The following is a 19,159-nucleotide window of genomic DNA, read 5'->3' as shown; positions in this document are numbered from 1 at the left end:
AATGTGCACAAGGTGGGAGAAAGGACCACTGGAAAATCGATCAAACAATTCCTTAAACTCGTACAGAGCTAAAATAGTTTGCACCTGTAGTAGCAAGAGTGGCTACACAGGACATCAAGTTGAATCCTCAGAAAAATATCACCTTCATAGTGGGGCTAAATTATTCTTAGACTGAAGTTTGCTCTGGACCTGACACAAAAAGCTTAAAATGAAGCCTTCAAAGGACCAAGCTGATCCCACATAACATAACACAACAACAATTTAAAAGGAAAACAAAAGAATTCAACACCCCAAAATGTAAAATTCAATGAAATTTCAATATGCCGTTTCAAAATAGCACTCAATAAGAAATTACCAAATATGCAAAGAAGTGGGAAGACATGACCCATGTCCTGAAGGAATATCAGTAATAATAGACCTTCTCTGCCATTTAATTTCTTAAAATCACATGAATGGGTGAGCAGGTATGGTAGGGAAGTGCAGCACACCTTCTTTTCTCTCAGAAACGTCATCATCAACCTCAAAAACGAGCGTTCAGACTAATAACCAGGTGATCTCAGAGGTCAGTGCCAGGCTAGATCTGATATTAAATTACTTTAGGGAAAAAGAGACCAAAAATGACAAGTAGAAATATCAGATAAGAAGGTTAAAACTACTGTTTGGCTATAGAGGGATTTATTAGATAAACAGCTAGCTGGTAAATATGGACAGTAAAACTAACTGATAAATTGGACTTCATCAGAACTTTTGCTCTTCAGTAAGATACTGTTAGGAGAATGAAAAGACAAGCCATAGACTGGGAGAAGATATTTGTCAAGCATATATCTAATAAAGGCTGTATCCAGAATATATAAAGAACTCTTAAACTCAGTAATAAAAAGATCAATTAAGAAGTGGGCAGGGGCTTCCCTGGTGGCACAGTGGTTAAGAATCTGCCTGCCAATGCAGGGGACATGGGTTCGATCCCTGGTCCAGGAAGATCCCACATGCCATGGAGCAGCTAAGCCTGTGTGCCACAACTACTGATCCTGCCCTGTAGAGCCTGCGAGCCACAACTACTGAGCCCACATGCTGCAACTACTGAAGCCGGCATGCCTAGAGCCCGTGCTCCACAACAAGAGAAGCCACTGCAATGAGAAGCTCACAACTGCAACAAGAGTAGCCCCCACTCACTGCAACTAGAGAAAGCCCATGGGCAGCAACGAACAGCCGATAAATAAATAAATAAATTTAAAAAATAGTGGGCAAGAGATTTGGACAGTTCACCAGAGAAGATGTGTGAATGGCCCTTGAAATGATATTCAGTACATCATTAGGCACAAAAGAAGTACAAATTTTGAACCTGGTGTACCCCCCCCCCGCCAAAAAATAAATAAATAAATAAATAAAAATAAAAAATTAAAAAAAAAAAAGTACAAATTCAATTCACAATGAGATTGCATTACTCACCTGTTAGAATGCCTAAAATTAAAAATGCGGACCATACCAAGAGTTGGCAAGGATGTCGAACAGCTAGACCTCTCATGAGGCTGATGGAAACGCAAAATTGAACACTTTAGCAAACAGTTTGTCAGTGTCTTATAAACTTAAAAATATACTTATCCTACAACCTAGCAGTTCCACTCCTGTGAAAGCACGTATCCATACATAATTTGTACTTCAGTGTTCATAGTAGTTTTATTCATAGTAACCAAAGCTGGAAACAACTCAAATGTCCATTATCAGGTGAATAGATGAAGAAGTTGTGGTATAACTCTACAATGAAATATAATAATCATCAGTAAAAAGGAATGAACTAGTGATACATGCAGTAATGTAGAAAAATCTCAAAAGCATTGTGCTGAATGAAAGAAATGAAATGCAAACAACTGAATAATATGATTCTGCTTATAAACAATTCTGGAAAAGGAAAAAAAAGTGACAGAGTAGACCATTGGTTGCCAGGCATTGCAAAGCGGTGCAGGGAAAGTTTTGGAGGATTACATGATTGTAAACATTTGTCAGAAGTCATTGACTTGTACAGTGTAATAGGATGGTTTTATTAAATTATACTCAGTAAAGCCAGTGAGAAGATTTGGAAACTCATATTCTAACGTCCATGCTTTGCTTGAATTACTTAGTACTTTGATATGGCAATTTATTAAGAAGTTCCATCTTTTTTTAATATTTATTTATTTGACTGCGCTGGGTCTTAATTGCGGCATGTGGGATCTTCATTGCTGCATGTGGGATCTTTAGTTGTGGCATGGGAACTCTTAGTTGTGGCATGTGGGATTTAATTCCCTGACCAGGGATTCAACCCGGGCCCCCTGCATTAGGAGCGCAGAGTCTTAACCACTGGACCACCAGGGAAGTCCCAAGAAGTTCCGTCTTGAGTCAGTGTGCAGCAGCATTTTGGCAGTCCTGTTTTGCATCCTCATAGTTTCAATTGCCAGAGTTTGAAGGAAGAAGTGTGTAGTCGCTCTGTGAGTTTTAGATTTGTTTTGTTTTCAAATTACTCTAGTTCTTCAAGTATCTCAGAATCCCAGATAAAGAGGGTAAACAGCTAAATGTGTAATTTGAACAAACGCCTCAAGAATTTTTTAAAGGCCCCTTCTGCAAAAGCTAATATTCTAGAATGCTTTGTTTTTTGTTTCACTGGTTTGGTTTTGTTTTTAAATGAACTGCATAGAGGTATAATTTACAACATTAAAATGCACCCATTCTAAGTGTATAGTTTGGATTTTGACAACCATATACACACCTGTGTAACCTCCACAATCGTATAGAAGATTTTCATCGGTCCAGAAAATCCTGTCATGTCCCTTTACTGTCAGTCCCCTACCCTGGGCCCCAAGAAATCATTGATCTCACTATAGATTAGTTTTGCTCGTTCTGCAGTTTTATAGGAATGGTCTCTTACAACATGCATTCTCTGTGTTTGGCTTCCTTTGCTAGGCATGATATGTTTTAATACTCATTCATGTTGTGTGTATCAGTGCTTCATTTTTATTGTGGGTTCCATTTTATGACTGTATAACAATTTATCCATTCACTTGTTGAGATATGAACAGTCTTTGTGTGAACATATTATTTTCCATTACTCTTAGATAACACCCAGCAGTAGAATTTCTGGGTTGTACAGTAAGTTAAACTTTACAAGGATCTGGCAGATTGATCTCCAGAGCGATTGTACAATTTACGTTCCTGCCAGCAGTGTCCTGGAGTTCCGGTTGCTCCACATTCTCAGCATTGGTAGTCATCTTAACATTAGCCCGTCTAATGAATTTGTAAGGTTATTTCACTGTGGTTTTAATTTGCGTTTTCCTTATGATTAATAATGTTTTGAGTATCTTTTCATGTGCTTATTGGCCACTCTTATTTTGGTGACATGTCCAGATGTCTTGTACATTTTTCAAATTGGATTATCTTATTAATGAATTATAGTAATTCTTTATTCTGCTTACCAGTTCTTTATTAGATGTCTGTGGCTTTTTTTCCCCTCCTTTTTCTTAATGGTGTCTTTCAAAGAGCAGAAGTTATTAATTCATTTTGGTGAAGCCCATTTTATCATTTTTTCTTCTGTGATTTGTTTAATGTCCTATCTAAGAAATTTTTACCTTCCCCAAGGTTGTTAAAATTTTCTCTTTTGTTTTCTTCTATAAGCTTTATGGTTTTTTCACAACTCATTCTTAGTTAATTTTTGTGCTTTTTGTGGAATGGTATCAAAGTTCATTTTTTCATATGGCCATCCAGTTATGGCACCATTCATTGAATAGACTCTTATATTTCTCCATTAAACTGCTTAAAGTCTTTGTTAAAAGTCAATCAACCATGTGTGAGCAAAGCCTTTAAAAATTTGATAATCTCAATCTTTTTTTTTTTAATTTACCATTTAAATCATTTATTTTTTATTTATTTATATTTTTTGGCTGCGCTGGGTCTTCGTTGCTGCTCAAGGGCATTCTCTAGTAGCGGCGAGTGGGGGCTACTCTTCATTGTGGTGTACGGGCTTCTCATTGCCGTGGCTTCTCTTGTTGCAGAGCACAGGCTCTAGGTGAACAGGCTTCAGTAGTTGTGGCACACGAGCTCAGTAGTTGTGGCTCGCGGGCTCTAGAGCACGGGCTCAGTAGTTATGGCACATGGGCTTAGTTACTCTGCGGCATGTGGGATGTTCCTGGACCAGGGATCAAACTGGGGTCCCCTGCTTTGAGAGACGGATTCCCAACCACTGGGCCACCAGGAAGTCCCCGATAATCTAGATTTTGATATAGAAGGTGTACAATCTTGCCCATCATTTTTTTAATGATGATGTTTATAAGATTTTTGTTTAGACTAGTTACTAAATAAAATAAAATTAATTCTTTAATATGATGAACAGTTGAACTTCTAGTATCGGAGTGTCTAAAATTTTTTAATATACAGAGTAATTCAGTCTCTGCCTTTTCATGTAACACATTGATTACAAGGTTTTGTTTTGTTTCTGTTCATTGTGATTTTTTAAGGTTGGAACTAGATGGAAAGATGTGGTCTCCAAGTGTATTCGATGCCACTTCCAACCACTGCTTTTGTTTTATGCAAACCCAGACGGCACAGCAGTTTCCACTGAAGATGCGCTTAGGCAGGTCATCAACTGGTCACATCATAAATCTGTTGCAGAAAATATAGGTAATTCTTTAAAAGTTCTTTTAAGTGTTTTTCTATTATCACAATCACGCTAGGAATACTCATATACTGAATATGGAATGATTGTTGGGGATAATTTCAACATTTAGTTTCAGTAAAGGGGAGTTCAAGAAAATTCTAATATTTAGAGTTAGCCTTTATAAAGAAACCTTTCCTCATCTGTGGCCTCAGAAGCACCTTCAGCAGCCACCCACTACTGTGGTTACACAAACACAGGAGGGGGTACTTGGCTGATAGCTCTAACTAGCAGTAAATATTGAGATTTAAAGTGAGCTAGTACACTGGAAAAGTCTAAAGCAGCGAGTTCATTTTTGAATGCATTGCAAAGCATGTAGAAGTCCTTGAAAGATGTCGTCCTCTAAGTTTTTAAGTAATTTTCTATCTAGTTTTTAAAATGTCTGAAAAGATGATTCAAATATCTCTCGTTCTGGTGGAGAGGAGGAAGGGGATAATACATTTCTGTTGGTCTTTTTAAGGATGTGAAAGGCCCCCAATTTATAAGTCAGAGAATTCAAAAGAAAATGGATTTGGTGATCAGACAAAACAGAGAGAAAATAAAAAATTTCAAGCAGATAGTATTTCATCATTTAATCGGAGCCACATTCAAGCAAGTGCAGGTAGAGGACCAGGTATGTATTTAAGTTGTCTTTTTTACAATGTCCTTGAATAGGTAAGCTTCCCCCTTCTCTTCATAGTTAAGCTTCCTGTTTTCTTCACTTGCTGAATCTGTAATTCTTGGTAAGGACCAGAAGGAGAATCCTTAAGTAGCTTTCCTTGGTCATGAAGAGCAAATAACAAGTAGAAACAAAATTTTGTATATTGACTTAAGCATTTCTCTGAGACCTGTAGTTTTATTTGAACAATTTGACCCAACTAGTGTTTGAGTTTCTCCATGCACTCAAAGCCATGCATAGTAAGCTGGAGGCAATCTGGACTGTCACCAAAGAAAGCTATGATATGGCCTTTCCTTCAAGGAGTTAGTTATTAACTGGGAGAGGGAAAACGTTTAGTTAATAATTCGGCTCATATGCCAAAGTTAAATTTAGTATTAGTGAACAGTGACAGTAATCTGAAGTTACTATAGTTGTTTATTTTTAACCTCATTTTTACTTATTATTGCCATTCCACAACTTTAATTTTCACAAACCAAGATCTGTGGTCAGGGTCCAACATGGGACATCACAGTATGGTGTGTAATTATGGTTTAGAAATATGCAAAACTAATTGGGTGGATGTTGAGGATGATTTTGTGAGGAACTTTTAAATATATTAATGAAATAATGTCTAACCCTAAAAGTAACCCATTTAATCAAGGATGATAAGATTCAGAATTAACAATTATCATTAATGGAGAACTACAATAAATGCTTTTAACAGTTCTTAATGAAACTATACCTTTTTCCATTTTATGTATTATTGATACTCTTAGATTAAGCCATTATCTATTTTTCAAAGATACCTACATTTACTGGAAACTGTGTATGTGTTTAAGAACACAGACATTGGAGCCAGAGAATTTGTGTTCATAATCCTGGTTCTACACGTACAAGTTATGTGAACCTGGGCAGGTTTTTAACTTTTCTGTGCCTCTGTCTCCTGATCCAAAAGAAGACAGTAATTGTACCCACCTCAGAGAAGTATTGATAAATGAGTTTAGACACTTAGAATAGTGCCTGACACATAGTAGCCACTCAGTTACCTTTAGCTCTCATTATTTCAAGAAAAGATCTCTTGTTTTCCTTTACATTCGCTTTAGGGCTATACATATGAAGTTTTAAAAGACAACTTGCATCTCTAGTGTCAGGATAAATCACATTGGGTTTTTAGTTAAGCATAAAAATGAGTTCATTGTATAGTTCAGTCTATGTTTTGTTAGTATATAGCATCTTAAATGTTTAATATATTTGTAGTTCAATTTGTACTTTTATTGAGCAATTTGAAAAATCATCCGTATCATTATTATAAGAATGGTTTCTTTTACAGTTAAGTCAAGTCACAATGATCAAAGGGAAAAAATAAAAGACATTTCCAGAGAATGTGCTTTAAAAGCCATTGAACAGAAAAACTTTCTTTCCTCACAAAGGAAAGATTTGGAAAGGGAACAAAGAAAAGATTTGGGCAGACATAGAGGTAAGTTAAGAACTTAACTGCATTCATTAGAAAAGGGGCAGCTAAAATCTTATTTTAAAGCTAAGTTTTAAAATTTAATACAATTTAATATAATTTCTTTATATATTATATATAGTTATATATTATATATCTTAGTATGATTTCTTTAATATACCTATTAAATCTATAAATGTAAAGTTTTCCTAGTTCTTATTCAATTCTAGCCTGGAATACTTGTGTTTTTTATGTTTCAACTTTTAACTATAAATTCAGTTCACCCATGTGGTACATTCAAATAAATAAGGAAGGTTATAAAATTAAGTGAAAAGAACTTCTTTTCCTGCAATGCTTGACCTTCGCTCTGTTCTACTGTTACTAGTTTACAGTTCATTATGAGCATTTCTTCTTGTGGTTTTATGTTTCTTTCTTTATGGACATAGCATAATTTAACTGATACTGCTAGACTTTAAAAACTTGATTTACGATTCTTGCTGCAGTGAAATCCTTTCACAGGTACCTTTGTGTACTTTTTGCATATAGCCATAGCATAAAATTCTTTCAGAATAATTGCTGGGTTAGCATATGTTTATTTTCAATTTTGGTAGGTGTGGCTCAGTTGTCCTCCTAAAATACTTGATAATCTACACTCCCACCAACAGTGATTAGATGTCTGTTTCCAGCAGCAATTGGTTTAATAAATTTTAAATCTTTACCAATATAATAGGTGGGAAATATTTTCATTTTTGTGGTTTTTATTAATTATTAATGAGATAGAATACTGTTTTTTTCTTTGCTTTATCTTATGATCTACTATAGAGACCATTTTTTAAAATTATGTAACTATTTTTGTTGTGATTTACTTATTACTGTTTAACATTTCTTCTCAAACAAGGTATTTGGCTTGTGACTGAAAAGTGGCTCTGAAGAGCAGTTCATTTGTGTCTTTATTTACTTATTTATTTTTAAAGATTTGGTTGATGAAGACCTTCCACATTTCAAGCCTGGATCACCTCCTGCCCCAAACAGCTTTAGACAATGTGGGAGTCCACATGTATATCATAGTCAAGGAAAAGGACCGTGTAAGCATGACCGAATTGCCCATCAGAGTCGAGCTTCTGCGCAAACATTAAGTTCAAGTAAATCCCAGATTCTTTCTTCAGGAGAGAAAATAACTGGCAAAGTTAAGAACGACAGTGCCACTGGATATGATACAGACAGCAGCCAAGATTCTCGGGATAAAGGAAGCAGCTATAATGGCGGCAGTAAAAGCCGAAACCGAGGTTGGAAACCTATGAGAGAAACGTTAAATGTCGATAGTGTTTTTAATGAAAGTGAAAAAAGGCAGCATAGTCCAAGACATAAATCAAATATTACTAACAAATCTAAATGTAGCAAAGATCAGAGTTTTAACAATTGGTCAAAAGAGAATCCAAAGCAAAAATGTTTGATGACTATATATGAAGATGAAATGAAGCAGGAAATAGGAAGCAGGAGTTCCCTTGAATTTAATGGAAAAGGAGCAGAGAAAAATAAAGCCCTCAAAGAAACTAAAGTTCATGGTGACAGTTGGCAGATGCAAAGGACAGAGTCTGGATATGAAAGCAGTGATCACATCAGTAATGGCTCTGCTAATTTGGACTCACCTGTTATCGATGGAAATGGTATCGTGATGGATATCAATGGTGTTAAAGAAACTGCATTCTTCAGGTAATACACAAGTTATATGAATGATTTCCCCGCTACCATACTCTCTTTTTAATTATTTGAAGTAACTGTCAAAGGTTGGGGTCAGTTAAATGGAAAGGAAAGAGCTTGAGCTCAGAGTAACCTGGGATATTGCAGGTTGATATTTCTAGTTTCTATTTTTAATAGTTACTTCTTGGTTCCAAAAATAACAACTATTTATTTTGGGGAAATTTAGAAAGTAAAATACGTTACCATTGTTGCCACTGAAAGCTAATGATATGTACTACAGGTTTTAAAACATAGATTTAAATTGGTGTATCTCAGTCATTAAGTGAATTGCTTAATTCTTCAACCTATTTAATGCTCATTACAGCTGTAACTCAGAACTGGGGTTATTTTGTCACAACCCAGTTCCATGAAAGAGATATTTTTCCTTTAGCCAGTATTAAAGAATACAGCCAAATAACTAAGTTTGTGTTCAATTAATTCTTAATTAATCCTGAAAACATTTATTATATTACTGTTAGCAGTCTGTTTGCACTTCTCTGTGTAACCTCTAAAACATGTCTGCCGCTTAGGTCAGTTTAGCCACTGTTTATGCTCTTAATCAGTCTAAAACATCTTAATTTGATGTTAGCTGGAGTTTTATTACATTCATTATTGAAAAGCCAGATTTGCAAAAAATGACTGCTCATGTCTTACTGAAATAATCATTGTGATAAAGACTTAAGGAGGCTTTTTTACTTGGCAGGATAATACTTCTTAGAGAGGGGTAGCCTAGGGTATTAGAAAGATCAGGACTTTGTAACCAGATAGACTTGGATTTTAATTATTGGGCAAATTAATTTGACTTTCCTAGCCTTAATCTCCTATTGGAAAATAAGGATAATAGCTACTTTTAAGTATTGTTGTGAGATGTAAATCAATAATGTACATTAATCCCCTAGAACAGCACATGGTATATAATAATTGTTTAACAGATGTTATTTCCTTTCTTTTTCTTAGGGTAAACTAAATAATAATCCATTATAGCTGATGTGTTTGTGTGTTTTATTCTATTTTTTAGTGACCAGAATAAGACAAGCAACCTAAACATAGATCGTGTGAACTATACCTCCCAACAGAGCAAAAACCAATTGGAAGGTAAGAATTTTATTTAAATATATTATCATAGTAGCAGTAAAAAATAAATCATGGTATTAAGAGTAAAGAAGCTAAGAGCAGTCTTGTTTCTGATAAGTTTATGAGTAATGAGGATGGAAGCTAGGAGAGTTTATGCTTGAAGCCTTAGAGGATGAAAATAGCTACTACAGGGAAGAGGAAAAAGGGGAAACGTGTCCGTCAGGCTAGGCTAGGTTCTGGGCTGTGCAGTGGTAACAACTTGAAAATCTCAATGTCTTAACACAGGATTGTTTCTTGCTCACAACACGTGTCCAGTGGAGGTTAGCATGAAGTCTCCCTAGTAATCACTGAAAGCCTGAGGCTAATGGGACTTCATCTCCACCAGTACTTCTCTGATCATTGCAGTATTGGGGAGAGAGGAGATTGAAGGGGACACAACATGGAGAATCACGTGTAAGCTCTTTTTCAACCTGGAAGTGATACATGTGCTTCCACTCACACCTCACTGGCCAAGGCAAGTCTTAACAGCCAGGCCTAATTTCAGAGAGCATGGAAAAGGGCAGTTTACAGGTGCACTGCAATATGTGTGAACAGCCCTCATGTCTACCACAGGCAATAAGGACAGATAGAAAAACTGATAACCTGCTGGAAAAGTTCAGTTTGGAAACAATAAATATGTAATGGTGTGACATTATTATTATTATTATTATTATTATTATTTTGTTTGTTTTACTTTTTGGCCATACCACACAGCATGTGGGATCTTAGTTCCCCAACCAGGTATCGAACCCTGCCCCTGGCAGTGGAAGAGTGGAGTCTTAACCACTGGACCACCAGGGAAGTTCCCGGTGTGACATTATTATAGGTGATTTGTTAGCAACACATAGCAGCCCAGAAGCAAAGAAAATTAGATGTTTGAATATATATAGAATTTTGGATTGTTACTGAGAGGTTATATCTGAAGGATTTGGGGAACAGGGATCAAGGAAAATGATGAGCAAGGGGATTGTTGAGGTTGCAATCAAAGACACTGTCTTCAAATTTTAGAATTCAGAGGATTAGAAGGGATATAATTTTTCACAATAAAAAGTAGCCATGAAGAACATATTTTAAAGTTTGTTTTTAGTCTTTATCATCCTTAAGGCTTTTGTGGAGATTGTTTTTCAGGTTGCAGATATTGGATGTGATTAAATGTTTAATTATTTTGTTTTCATCAAATGGTATAGTATCACAAGGAAACACTTATATTAAGGAAATAACCTTTCTTTCCCATATAAAATGTCTCGCCTGTTTAAAAAATCTGATAAAAGTCTGGTAACCAAGTATTACAGGAAACAGTAAAGGGCTGGCCAGAAATCAACAGCAGAAGTTGGTAAAAACTGAACAATAACTGCAAGTTCAGTGCTCTTTATAAAATGATACTTGCTTCCTGATATGAATGAAAAGACAAGTTGATAGAAATTTCGATAGTTAGGAGTGCATTGCTATAATAGCTTTGTTCTGGGTTTCCCCATTTAATATGAAAGAGTATGCATGCAGCCCACTAAAAAATAATTTTTTTAATTGTGGTAAAATATGCATCACAAATTTTGTCATCTAACCACTTTTAAGTGACAATTGTGTAGTATTAAGTAAATTCACATTGTTTTGCCACCATCACGACCATCTGTCTCCATACTCTTTCCTCTTCTCAGATTGAAACTGTACACATTAAACAACTCCCCATTTCTCTTCCCCACAGCCCCTGGCAACCTCTGTTCTACTTTCTGTCTCTTTGAATTTGACTACTCTAGGTACCTCATATAAGTGGAATCATATGGTATTTGTCTTTTTGCGACTGGCTTATTTCACTTAGCACAACATCTTCAGAGTTCACCCATGTATCAGAATTTCATTCCTTTTTAAGGCTGAATAATATTACATTATATGATGTAACACATTTTGTCTATCCATTTATTTGTTAATGGACATTTGGGTTGTTTCTACTTTTTGGCTATTGTGTGTAATGCTCCTATGTATATTAGTGTACAAATACCTGAAATCCCTGCTTTCAGTTCTTTTGAGTATGTACCCAGAAGTGCAATTGCTTGATCCTGTGGCAATTCTATTTTTAATTTTTTGAGGAACCACCATACTGTTTTCCACTATTTTGCATTCCCACAAACAATGCACAAAGGTTCCAAGCTCTCCACATCCTCACCAATACTTGTTATGTTCTGTTTTTTTTTTTTTTTTAAAGAATTGCCATCCTACAGGGTGTGTCTTGTTGTGGATTTATGTAACCCACGTTTTATTTAACTACATAAATTGCATTACATTAAAATTATTTCTTATTTAGTAAACTTCAAAACCTACCATAGTTCTATACGCTGGTGTTTGCTTAGGGAACCTTTATTAGTGTTCATGCCTTATGGTATCTGTAGGTGTATTCCTCTCCCCTAGTCTTTGACTGAGAACATATTAAAGTGGGTATAGGAATTTCTTTGCCAAGCTAAAACTTTGCCCTGCATGGATTTTTTTTTCCCCCCAATAAGGCACAATTTAATTTATTTGTGGCTTGGTATGATTTTCTTGGATTTCTCCTATTTCTTATTTATAAAATGGGGGCAACACTTACATTATTAACCTGAAGAATCACTTTACTCCATAGGTAAAAGACTTTTACAAAGTTAAGAAACCTTAGAAATTTTTTTGTTTTCATATTTTGTTTAACATTTAAGTCAGCTTTTAATATATATTAGTCTGTACAAGTTTATATGATGGTAGAAAACTTAAAATCTGTAATAATGCCACTGTAATCTCTGATAGTTTTTCATTGATAGAGATATTGTATGGCCTGTTATATTTATGGGTTCTGCTGCAAACAAACATACCTACACTGCCTAAAACTATTAGTTGGGAACATTGTTGAAATTCTGCAATGCCATTTAGATTATTTTAGTTCCTCTTTTGAAAATGGGTCACTAATGGAGAGAATTTCAAATGCCTTAAGTTACATTCAAAACAGAAGAAATGACATGTTCAAAAGCACATGGTCAGGAGAAAATATCACATATTAGAAGAATACAGGTAGTTTGTTATATGCAAGTCTGGAATGCCTACATGGAAATTGTGAGATGATGGATGGAAGATAGAAGCCAAATCATGATGAAACTTTTGTGCTATATTTAAATCCTGAAAAGTAAGTGGAAAGGCACCAAAGGACAAGGAGAGTAGCCTACTCCAGTTTGCATTTTAGAAAGAATTCTTTGGTGGCAGTGTAGAGGGTGAATTTGGAGCAATGGGAAAAAAGTTATTTAGATGAATATTTTAATAGCCTAGGAGAGAAAAGATGAGGGTGTAAACAAAGGCAGTATCAGTGTCAAGAAAGAAGATTTGAGAGAATATAAGAATATGTGGACAGTGGAGTCAGTTTCTTTGACAGATGTAAACAGTGGGGGAAAAGGAGGAAGGTGGGGGTAGCTGTATTTGGGTCTTATACGTAAGTGGATTCACCATTTACCAAATGGAGGAATATAGGAATAAGGGACAGATTTTGGGGGTGAGAGGGGATGCAAGATTTATATTTGGATTTGTTTGGTTTGTCATCTAGGTAAGTAGATTTTTTAGGCAGTTAGGAACAAATGTCTGGAATTCAGGAAAGATTATGTATTGGTAGCCATCAACATATGTGGAAATTGAATGCCATAGACATGGACAACATCACACAGGAAAACAGGAGATTTCAGGGCAAAAAACAGACAAAGGAAGGAACATGGGGTTTGCTGCCTAAAGGAGATGAGCTAAGGTAGAGACGAGGAGCAACTTTGGAAAAGAATGAGGAGTAGTTGGAAAGTATGAGAAAATACAGGAGAGGGAGCTATCACGTGGAAATCGGGAAAATGGGGAGCTTTGAAAGGAAAAGTGGTCACAGATTAAGCAGAATAAGGATTAAAAAGTGCAAGTTTGATTTAGCAGTTAGTAAGTCATTAGTGACCTAGTAAAACCAGTGTTAGAGGAATGTTAGAACAAGATTGAAGTGGAACTGAAGTGTTTAAAAGTAAAGGGCCATGATGTTTGTGACTTACTCTCAAATGGTTCAGAAAAAAAAATGGGGTAAAATGTTAATAATAGTGAATCTGGATAAAGGATATACAGGTAGTTATTCTTTGTAGTAGTTTTAGTCTTTCAACTTTTCAGAACTTTTTGAAATTATCTTCAAATTAAAAGTTTTTCAAAAAAGGTTACAGTAGAGTAAAAAGTAAGTAAAAGAGAAGTAAATAAATGCACGTGTCTGTCAAAAACCTTGCTGTGAATAATAAAGAAGCCCTACCCAAAGGAGAAAAATGAAACCAAGCACTTAGTTTTGCATTCATGTTACAGAGGATAAGGAACTAATGATGTACAGAGGATGAGAAAGGTGTGAAGATAAGAACAGAACAGTAATTAATGGAATAAGATCTCTGGAGGTAGAGTGAGAATGGAACAAAGAAGGCTTTGAATTAAGGGAATAATAGTTTTTCTGTAATGGGAGAGATCAAGGTGAGTGTGGGTACCATTCAGTGTGTATTGTGTTAGATGAGTCAGTTGAAGGAGTTCATACCTAATGAACTCTTTTCTCTATGGAGTAAGGTTATCTACTGAAATAAATATATTTACAGATTGTAAATAACAAATCACAAAGGAATTACTAGGTCTTTCAAAAAACTTTTGCCATTTACTTTGAAGTCTAATACTTGGCTTAATCTTAGTTAATCATAGAAGTCAGGGTTAGTTCAAGCTGAGAATCTTGATCTTGCAAATGACAAGAGTGAAAGAAGTTAATCAGTGGTCAAAAAAACCTGTTAATTCCCTTAATTTTTACTGTAAAAAAAATCTATACCTCCATTATGTTAAGTAAAATATACTACCCTTAATGTTGTTAAATCCTAAAATTAGTAAATGAAAAAAATTTTATTGGAAGAGTTTATTCATATACATAAGTTTGATTATTGTCTCTAGGATGTTTTTTGCCAATTGCAGAGTATATTCATTTAAAATAAATAAATTGGAAAGTATATTTAAAGAACGAGGTACTTTTATAACAGTTGATTTTTTCTGCATACTAAATTTATTTTCTCTAAGAGTTTCATAGAACATTGAGAGGCAGTTGCTGTGGCCCAGGACCACCAAATGTTTATATATATTTTAAAAACCATAACCCTTCAGTATTAAAATTTAATTTGTAGCAAAATAGCATTATTTGCTCTGTCTTTAAATAATAATCACAGTGAGAAAAGAACTTACTCTTGCCTTTTTATTTTGTATCAGCTGCAAATTTAGTATCTGATATGGTAGATTATTACATATCAAATTATGTCTCTGTTCCTTTTGGCATGTAATAAATTTAGCCAGGAATATTATACAGTTAAAGCTTTGTGACTTTTCTAAAGTATTCAAATTTTGTTTAACTGTCTTTTTATTGTAAATCAGATCATTTATTAGGTTACTGCTCTTGAATGTTTAGGCTTTGTAATTGTAGTATTATTATTATAGTCTGAAATCTTCCCATACAACAAGAATGAGGATTACAGTGTCTAGACTAGCAGTTTGGTTTTCTTGCTGTGTAAGTCTGTTTTAAACCGAGGTCTGCTTCTCAGATTAAGTATATATGTTTTGATTCTTTACTGTTGGGGTTTAGTTTTTTTGTATACAGTACCAAAATTAGCGTTATTAATTAAAGCTTCTTGCCTTGATGTTGAAGTATTTTCTGTGCCAAGTGTTAAAATCTGACTATCTTAGATTTGCAAAGAACCTGAAGCCAAAATTCCCAGTAAAGACACATGGATGTCTGTGTCAGCAGAAGAGAAAAATAACACATCTATTTTTAAGTTAGTTGGAATTCTGAAGTCAAACCACTTGGTTGAATGCCTGCCATAGTGATATTAAAATTTCAAACATATTTATAAAACCTCTACTGCCTCCTGCTGCCCATTGTGTGGATACTTTAATAAAAGTAAAGAATTCTGTAAGAATTAAGTATTTACTTTTTCTTGTATTTGTGAATATTAAACTTGAAGTTATGGATAAGTTAAGAAGTAAATAAACATTCCAAAGTTAAAATCACAGTGTGTGGGAAATTATAATGTAACTTCAACTTACAAATTTTTCAGACTTTAAAGATAGAAAAATAATCAAGATTCTTTTTGATATTACTTTTTTTTTAGTCATAAAGTAGCTGTCAAAGAGAGAGGTTTTAAATGGGAAGGAAATCCAAAAAGAGGAGATATATGTATACATACAGTTGACTGACTTAGCTGTACAGCAGAAACTAACACAACATTGTAAAACAACCATACCCAATACAGATTTTTTAAAAATTAAAAAAAAAAAGAGAGGCTTAGTTTTTTTTTTTTAACGACCATTTTTTTTCATTTAAGTATAATGAATTTATAATGTGTTTCAGGTGTACAGCAAAGTGATTCAGTTTTATATATATATACACATGCACACACTTTTTCAGATTCTTTTCCATTATAGGTTATTAGAAGATATTGACTATAGTTCCCTGTGCTATACAGTAGGTCCTTGTTGCTTATTTGTTATAGTAGTATGTATATGTTATTCCCAAACTCTTTAATTTACCCCCCACTGCCACCCGCTGGTATCCCCTTTGGCAACCATAAGTTTGTTTTCTGTGTCTGTGAGTCTATTTCTGTTTTGTAAATAAGTTCATTTGTATCATTTTTTTAGATTCCACATATAAGTGATATCACATGATATTTTTCTTCTTCTGTCTGCCTTCACTTAAGAGACAGGCTTAGTGTTTGAGCCTCAGGCAGTGTGTCAAGGTTACAGGTGAAAAGACTCTCCGTGATACATTATATTGCCTTTTACTTTTGAGACTATTAGTATGACACTTGGTAGATATAGAAATAGGTTGGCAGAGGGTAAGGTAAGAATTTGTCACAGTTTATACTTATTTTGTACTGGATCAGTGAGTTGGGAATATGGTAGACAGTGTGGGGGTGATTTAAAAGAAGGAAAAAACAGTATGTTTTTCATTTTTATTGGGAGCTGCCATGTACTCTGTGAGCAGTATAGCATATGGGGTATTAACATCTCATGTATATTACATCACTTTTTCTTGGAAATTACTTGCAACGTTTAACTTGCAGAGCCATATAATAATCAATATAGATTTTTAAAAATAGGGTAATATTTAGATGTTTTGATCAACTGTAGATTCCAATCGAATTGTGAGTGACAGGGTAGTTTTAAAAAATGTACCTAGAACATCAACTTAGAGATAAAAAGGCATCTAAGATAAAGTTACCTGTTATTGTTTGAAAAATAATGTTGCTTTTTTAATAACTTGATTCTGTTTTCTTGGTAATCTTCAGTTCACAGATTTAGCGTGCAGTAGACTAGAAGCATGAGAATGAGAGGAAACAAATAAATTAACATGATGAAAAGGTCAACTAAAAATAAGGGAAAATACAGAGAATTTACTGGGATTGTGCAGAAGTATAGGCAATGAATTGAATATTCAGGCTAATGCCATATATTTTGGTATCTTCTATGGGCATCCGCATGTTAAAATATATCATGTTATTTGATGTTGAAACTAATGGCCTAGTTTCATCAGAAGGAGATTCTGTATAATGATCTTGTGTTTTAGTGGCATATGTGAAAGAAAGCCTGCAGGTAGTGGAAAGAGCACTGGCTTTGCAGTTAATCCTGGGTTTGTTTGAGTGTTGCCACTTACCAACTATATGGCATTGGTTAGGTCACTTAACTTCCCTAAGTCTCAATTCCTTGGGTATAAAAAAGGAAGTTTTACAGAATAGTTGTGACTCAGATTTTAAAAAGACACCTATTTGCAATCAACTGGAACAGTTATTTTCAAAAAATATTGAGGACCTCAAACAGCTTTTGTTGGTATATCTGTTAATATTCATTATATTAGGCATTAAAATTGAAAATTTTAAATATTTTATTTATTCATTTAAAGAATGAATAAATCCTTTACTCACGCATGATTTTGAAACATCCATGTATCCTCATTTGGAAAATACTGGTTTGCTAAATTATGCAAGTCTTCCTTTTTTTTTTTTGGCCGTGCTGTGCGGCATGCGGGATCTTAGTTCCCTGACCAGGAATCAAACCCATGTCCCCTGAAGTGGAAGCTCAGAGGCTTAACCACTGGACTGCCAGGGAAGTCCCATTTCTCTCTCTACATATTTTTTTTAAAGAACACATTTATAATATACGACAGATATTAGTAGAAAGTCTTTATAATTATTGGAAAACCACAAAACTCATGGTGGTAAATACAAGTTTTCCAAAACTCTTACTTTCGCCTAAAAGCTTGAATTTTATAATTGGCAATAAATACTGCCAGTTGTTTTCTTTGAAGTGACAGGTTCACTTCTTTCATTTTCAAGGAAATTTCTGCCAAGTACCCAAGTCTGAATAACTAGTTTGTTCCTTGTCTTTTCAAGTAAAAACGGTGTTCACTTGTAAAACTTAAATGAAATAATATAAGCTTCTTACAACTTGAGTAAGCAGTCAATAAATGGTAACTAGTTAGTGATGGGATAACATTTTATGTGTTATTGTAATACTCTTCCACCCATTTTAATTCAGTTGATGTTCCTAATATTTCTGTGAGGCAGGTAAAATAGATATCAGCATCTCATTACAAAAAGGAAGAAACCTAGACTGTAAGATGGTATACATTTGTAAAGTTGGTTGTAGGAATATAAAGTTACCAATCAACAAGCTGTGAATGCAAACTTCAACTCAAGCCATCTGTCTTCAGATGTAGAATTTTCCCACCATTTTGTCAGTAAAGAGTAAACAGGGGAAACATAGCGCCATAGGACCCATCTGGAATAACACTCTTCAGGCTGCTGACATTTTCAAGTGATAGTAAATTGAGGAAAGAGCTATTCATTTTGTATAAAAGGTTCAGAAAAGAGGTATTATTTGAAAACTGAAGAATTAGTTTTTGTCTGTTTGTTAATTTGGAAGAGAATTACCTGATTATAGAAAACCTTATGTAAATTATGGAGAAGTACAGATGGAATAAATTCTAAAAGATCACTTAAATAATTTTTTCTCATTCTTCTCAGACTTTAGAAAAGAACTCAAGAACTTGGAAGCAGCCTGTCAATCTCGTGAGTTCCACCCAGAGCCACATCTACAAATAAGAAATCCTTTGATAAAAAGGTAACCCTCGCTATTTGGAGATACTAAAATCTTTTATTTTTTTAATTAATTAAAACATTTTATTTACTTATTTATTTTTGCTGCGTTGGGTTTGTTGCTGCATGTGGGCTTTCTCTAGTTGTGGCGAGTGGGGGCTGCTCTTCATTGAGGTGCACAGGCTTCTCAGTGTGGTGGCTTCTCTTATTGTGGAGCACAGCTCTAGGCACATGGGCTTCAGTAGTTGCAGCACGTGGGCTCAGTAGTTGTGGCACACAGGCCCTAGAGTACATGGGCTTCAGTAGTTGTGGCACTCGGGCTCTAGAGCACAGGCTCACTAGTTGTGGCGTACAGGCTTTGTTGCTCCACAGCATGTGGGATCTTCCTGGACCAGGAATCCAACCTATGT

The 19,159-nt window shown here is 34.8% G+C and overlaps 1 protein-coding gene and 1 non-coding gene across 7 annotated transcripts in view; one reads left to right on the top strand and one right to left on the bottom strand.

Moving 5' to 3' along the window:
* USP53 (ubiquitin specific peptidase 53) overlaps positions 1-19,159 on the top strand; it is a 59,229-nt gene that overhangs the window by 36,019 nt on the left and 4,051 nt on the right. For all 6 annotated transcript variants that reach the window (XM_057705464.1, XM_057705466.1, XM_057705462.1 and 3 more), the window contains 6 exons: positions 4,485-4,647; positions 5,142-5,294; positions 6,649-6,795; positions 7,743-8,481; positions 9,527-9,603; positions 18,678-18,774. In XM_057705464.1, the coding sequence (XP_057561447.1) occupies positions 4,485-4,647; positions 5,142-5,294; positions 6,649-6,795; positions 7,743-8,481; positions 9,527-9,603; positions 18,678-18,774 (1,376 nt within the window). The remainder of the gene's footprint in view (positions 1-4,484; positions 4,648-5,141; positions 5,295-6,648; positions 6,796-7,742; positions 8,482-9,526; positions 9,604-18,677; positions 18,775-19,159) is intronic.
* On the bottom strand, positions 2,280-2,352 carry TRNAR-CCU (transfer RNA arginine (anticodon CCU)). The gene has a single exon. It is a non-coding gene; the product is annotated as a tRNA-Arg (tRNA).

Source organism: Hippopotamus amphibius, chromosome 13 (assembly GCF_030028045.1).
Source record: "Hippopotamus amphibius kiboko isolate mHipAmp2 chromosome 13, mHipAmp2.hap2, whole genome shotgun sequence".
In the NCBI taxonomy this organism is placed as follows: domain Eukaryota; kingdom Metazoa; phylum Chordata; class Mammalia; order Artiodactyla; family Hippopotamidae; genus Hippopotamus; species Hippopotamus amphibius.
The sequence above is the reverse complement of the archived record's forward strand: the minus strand, read 5'-3'. Positions and strand labels throughout refer to the sequence as shown.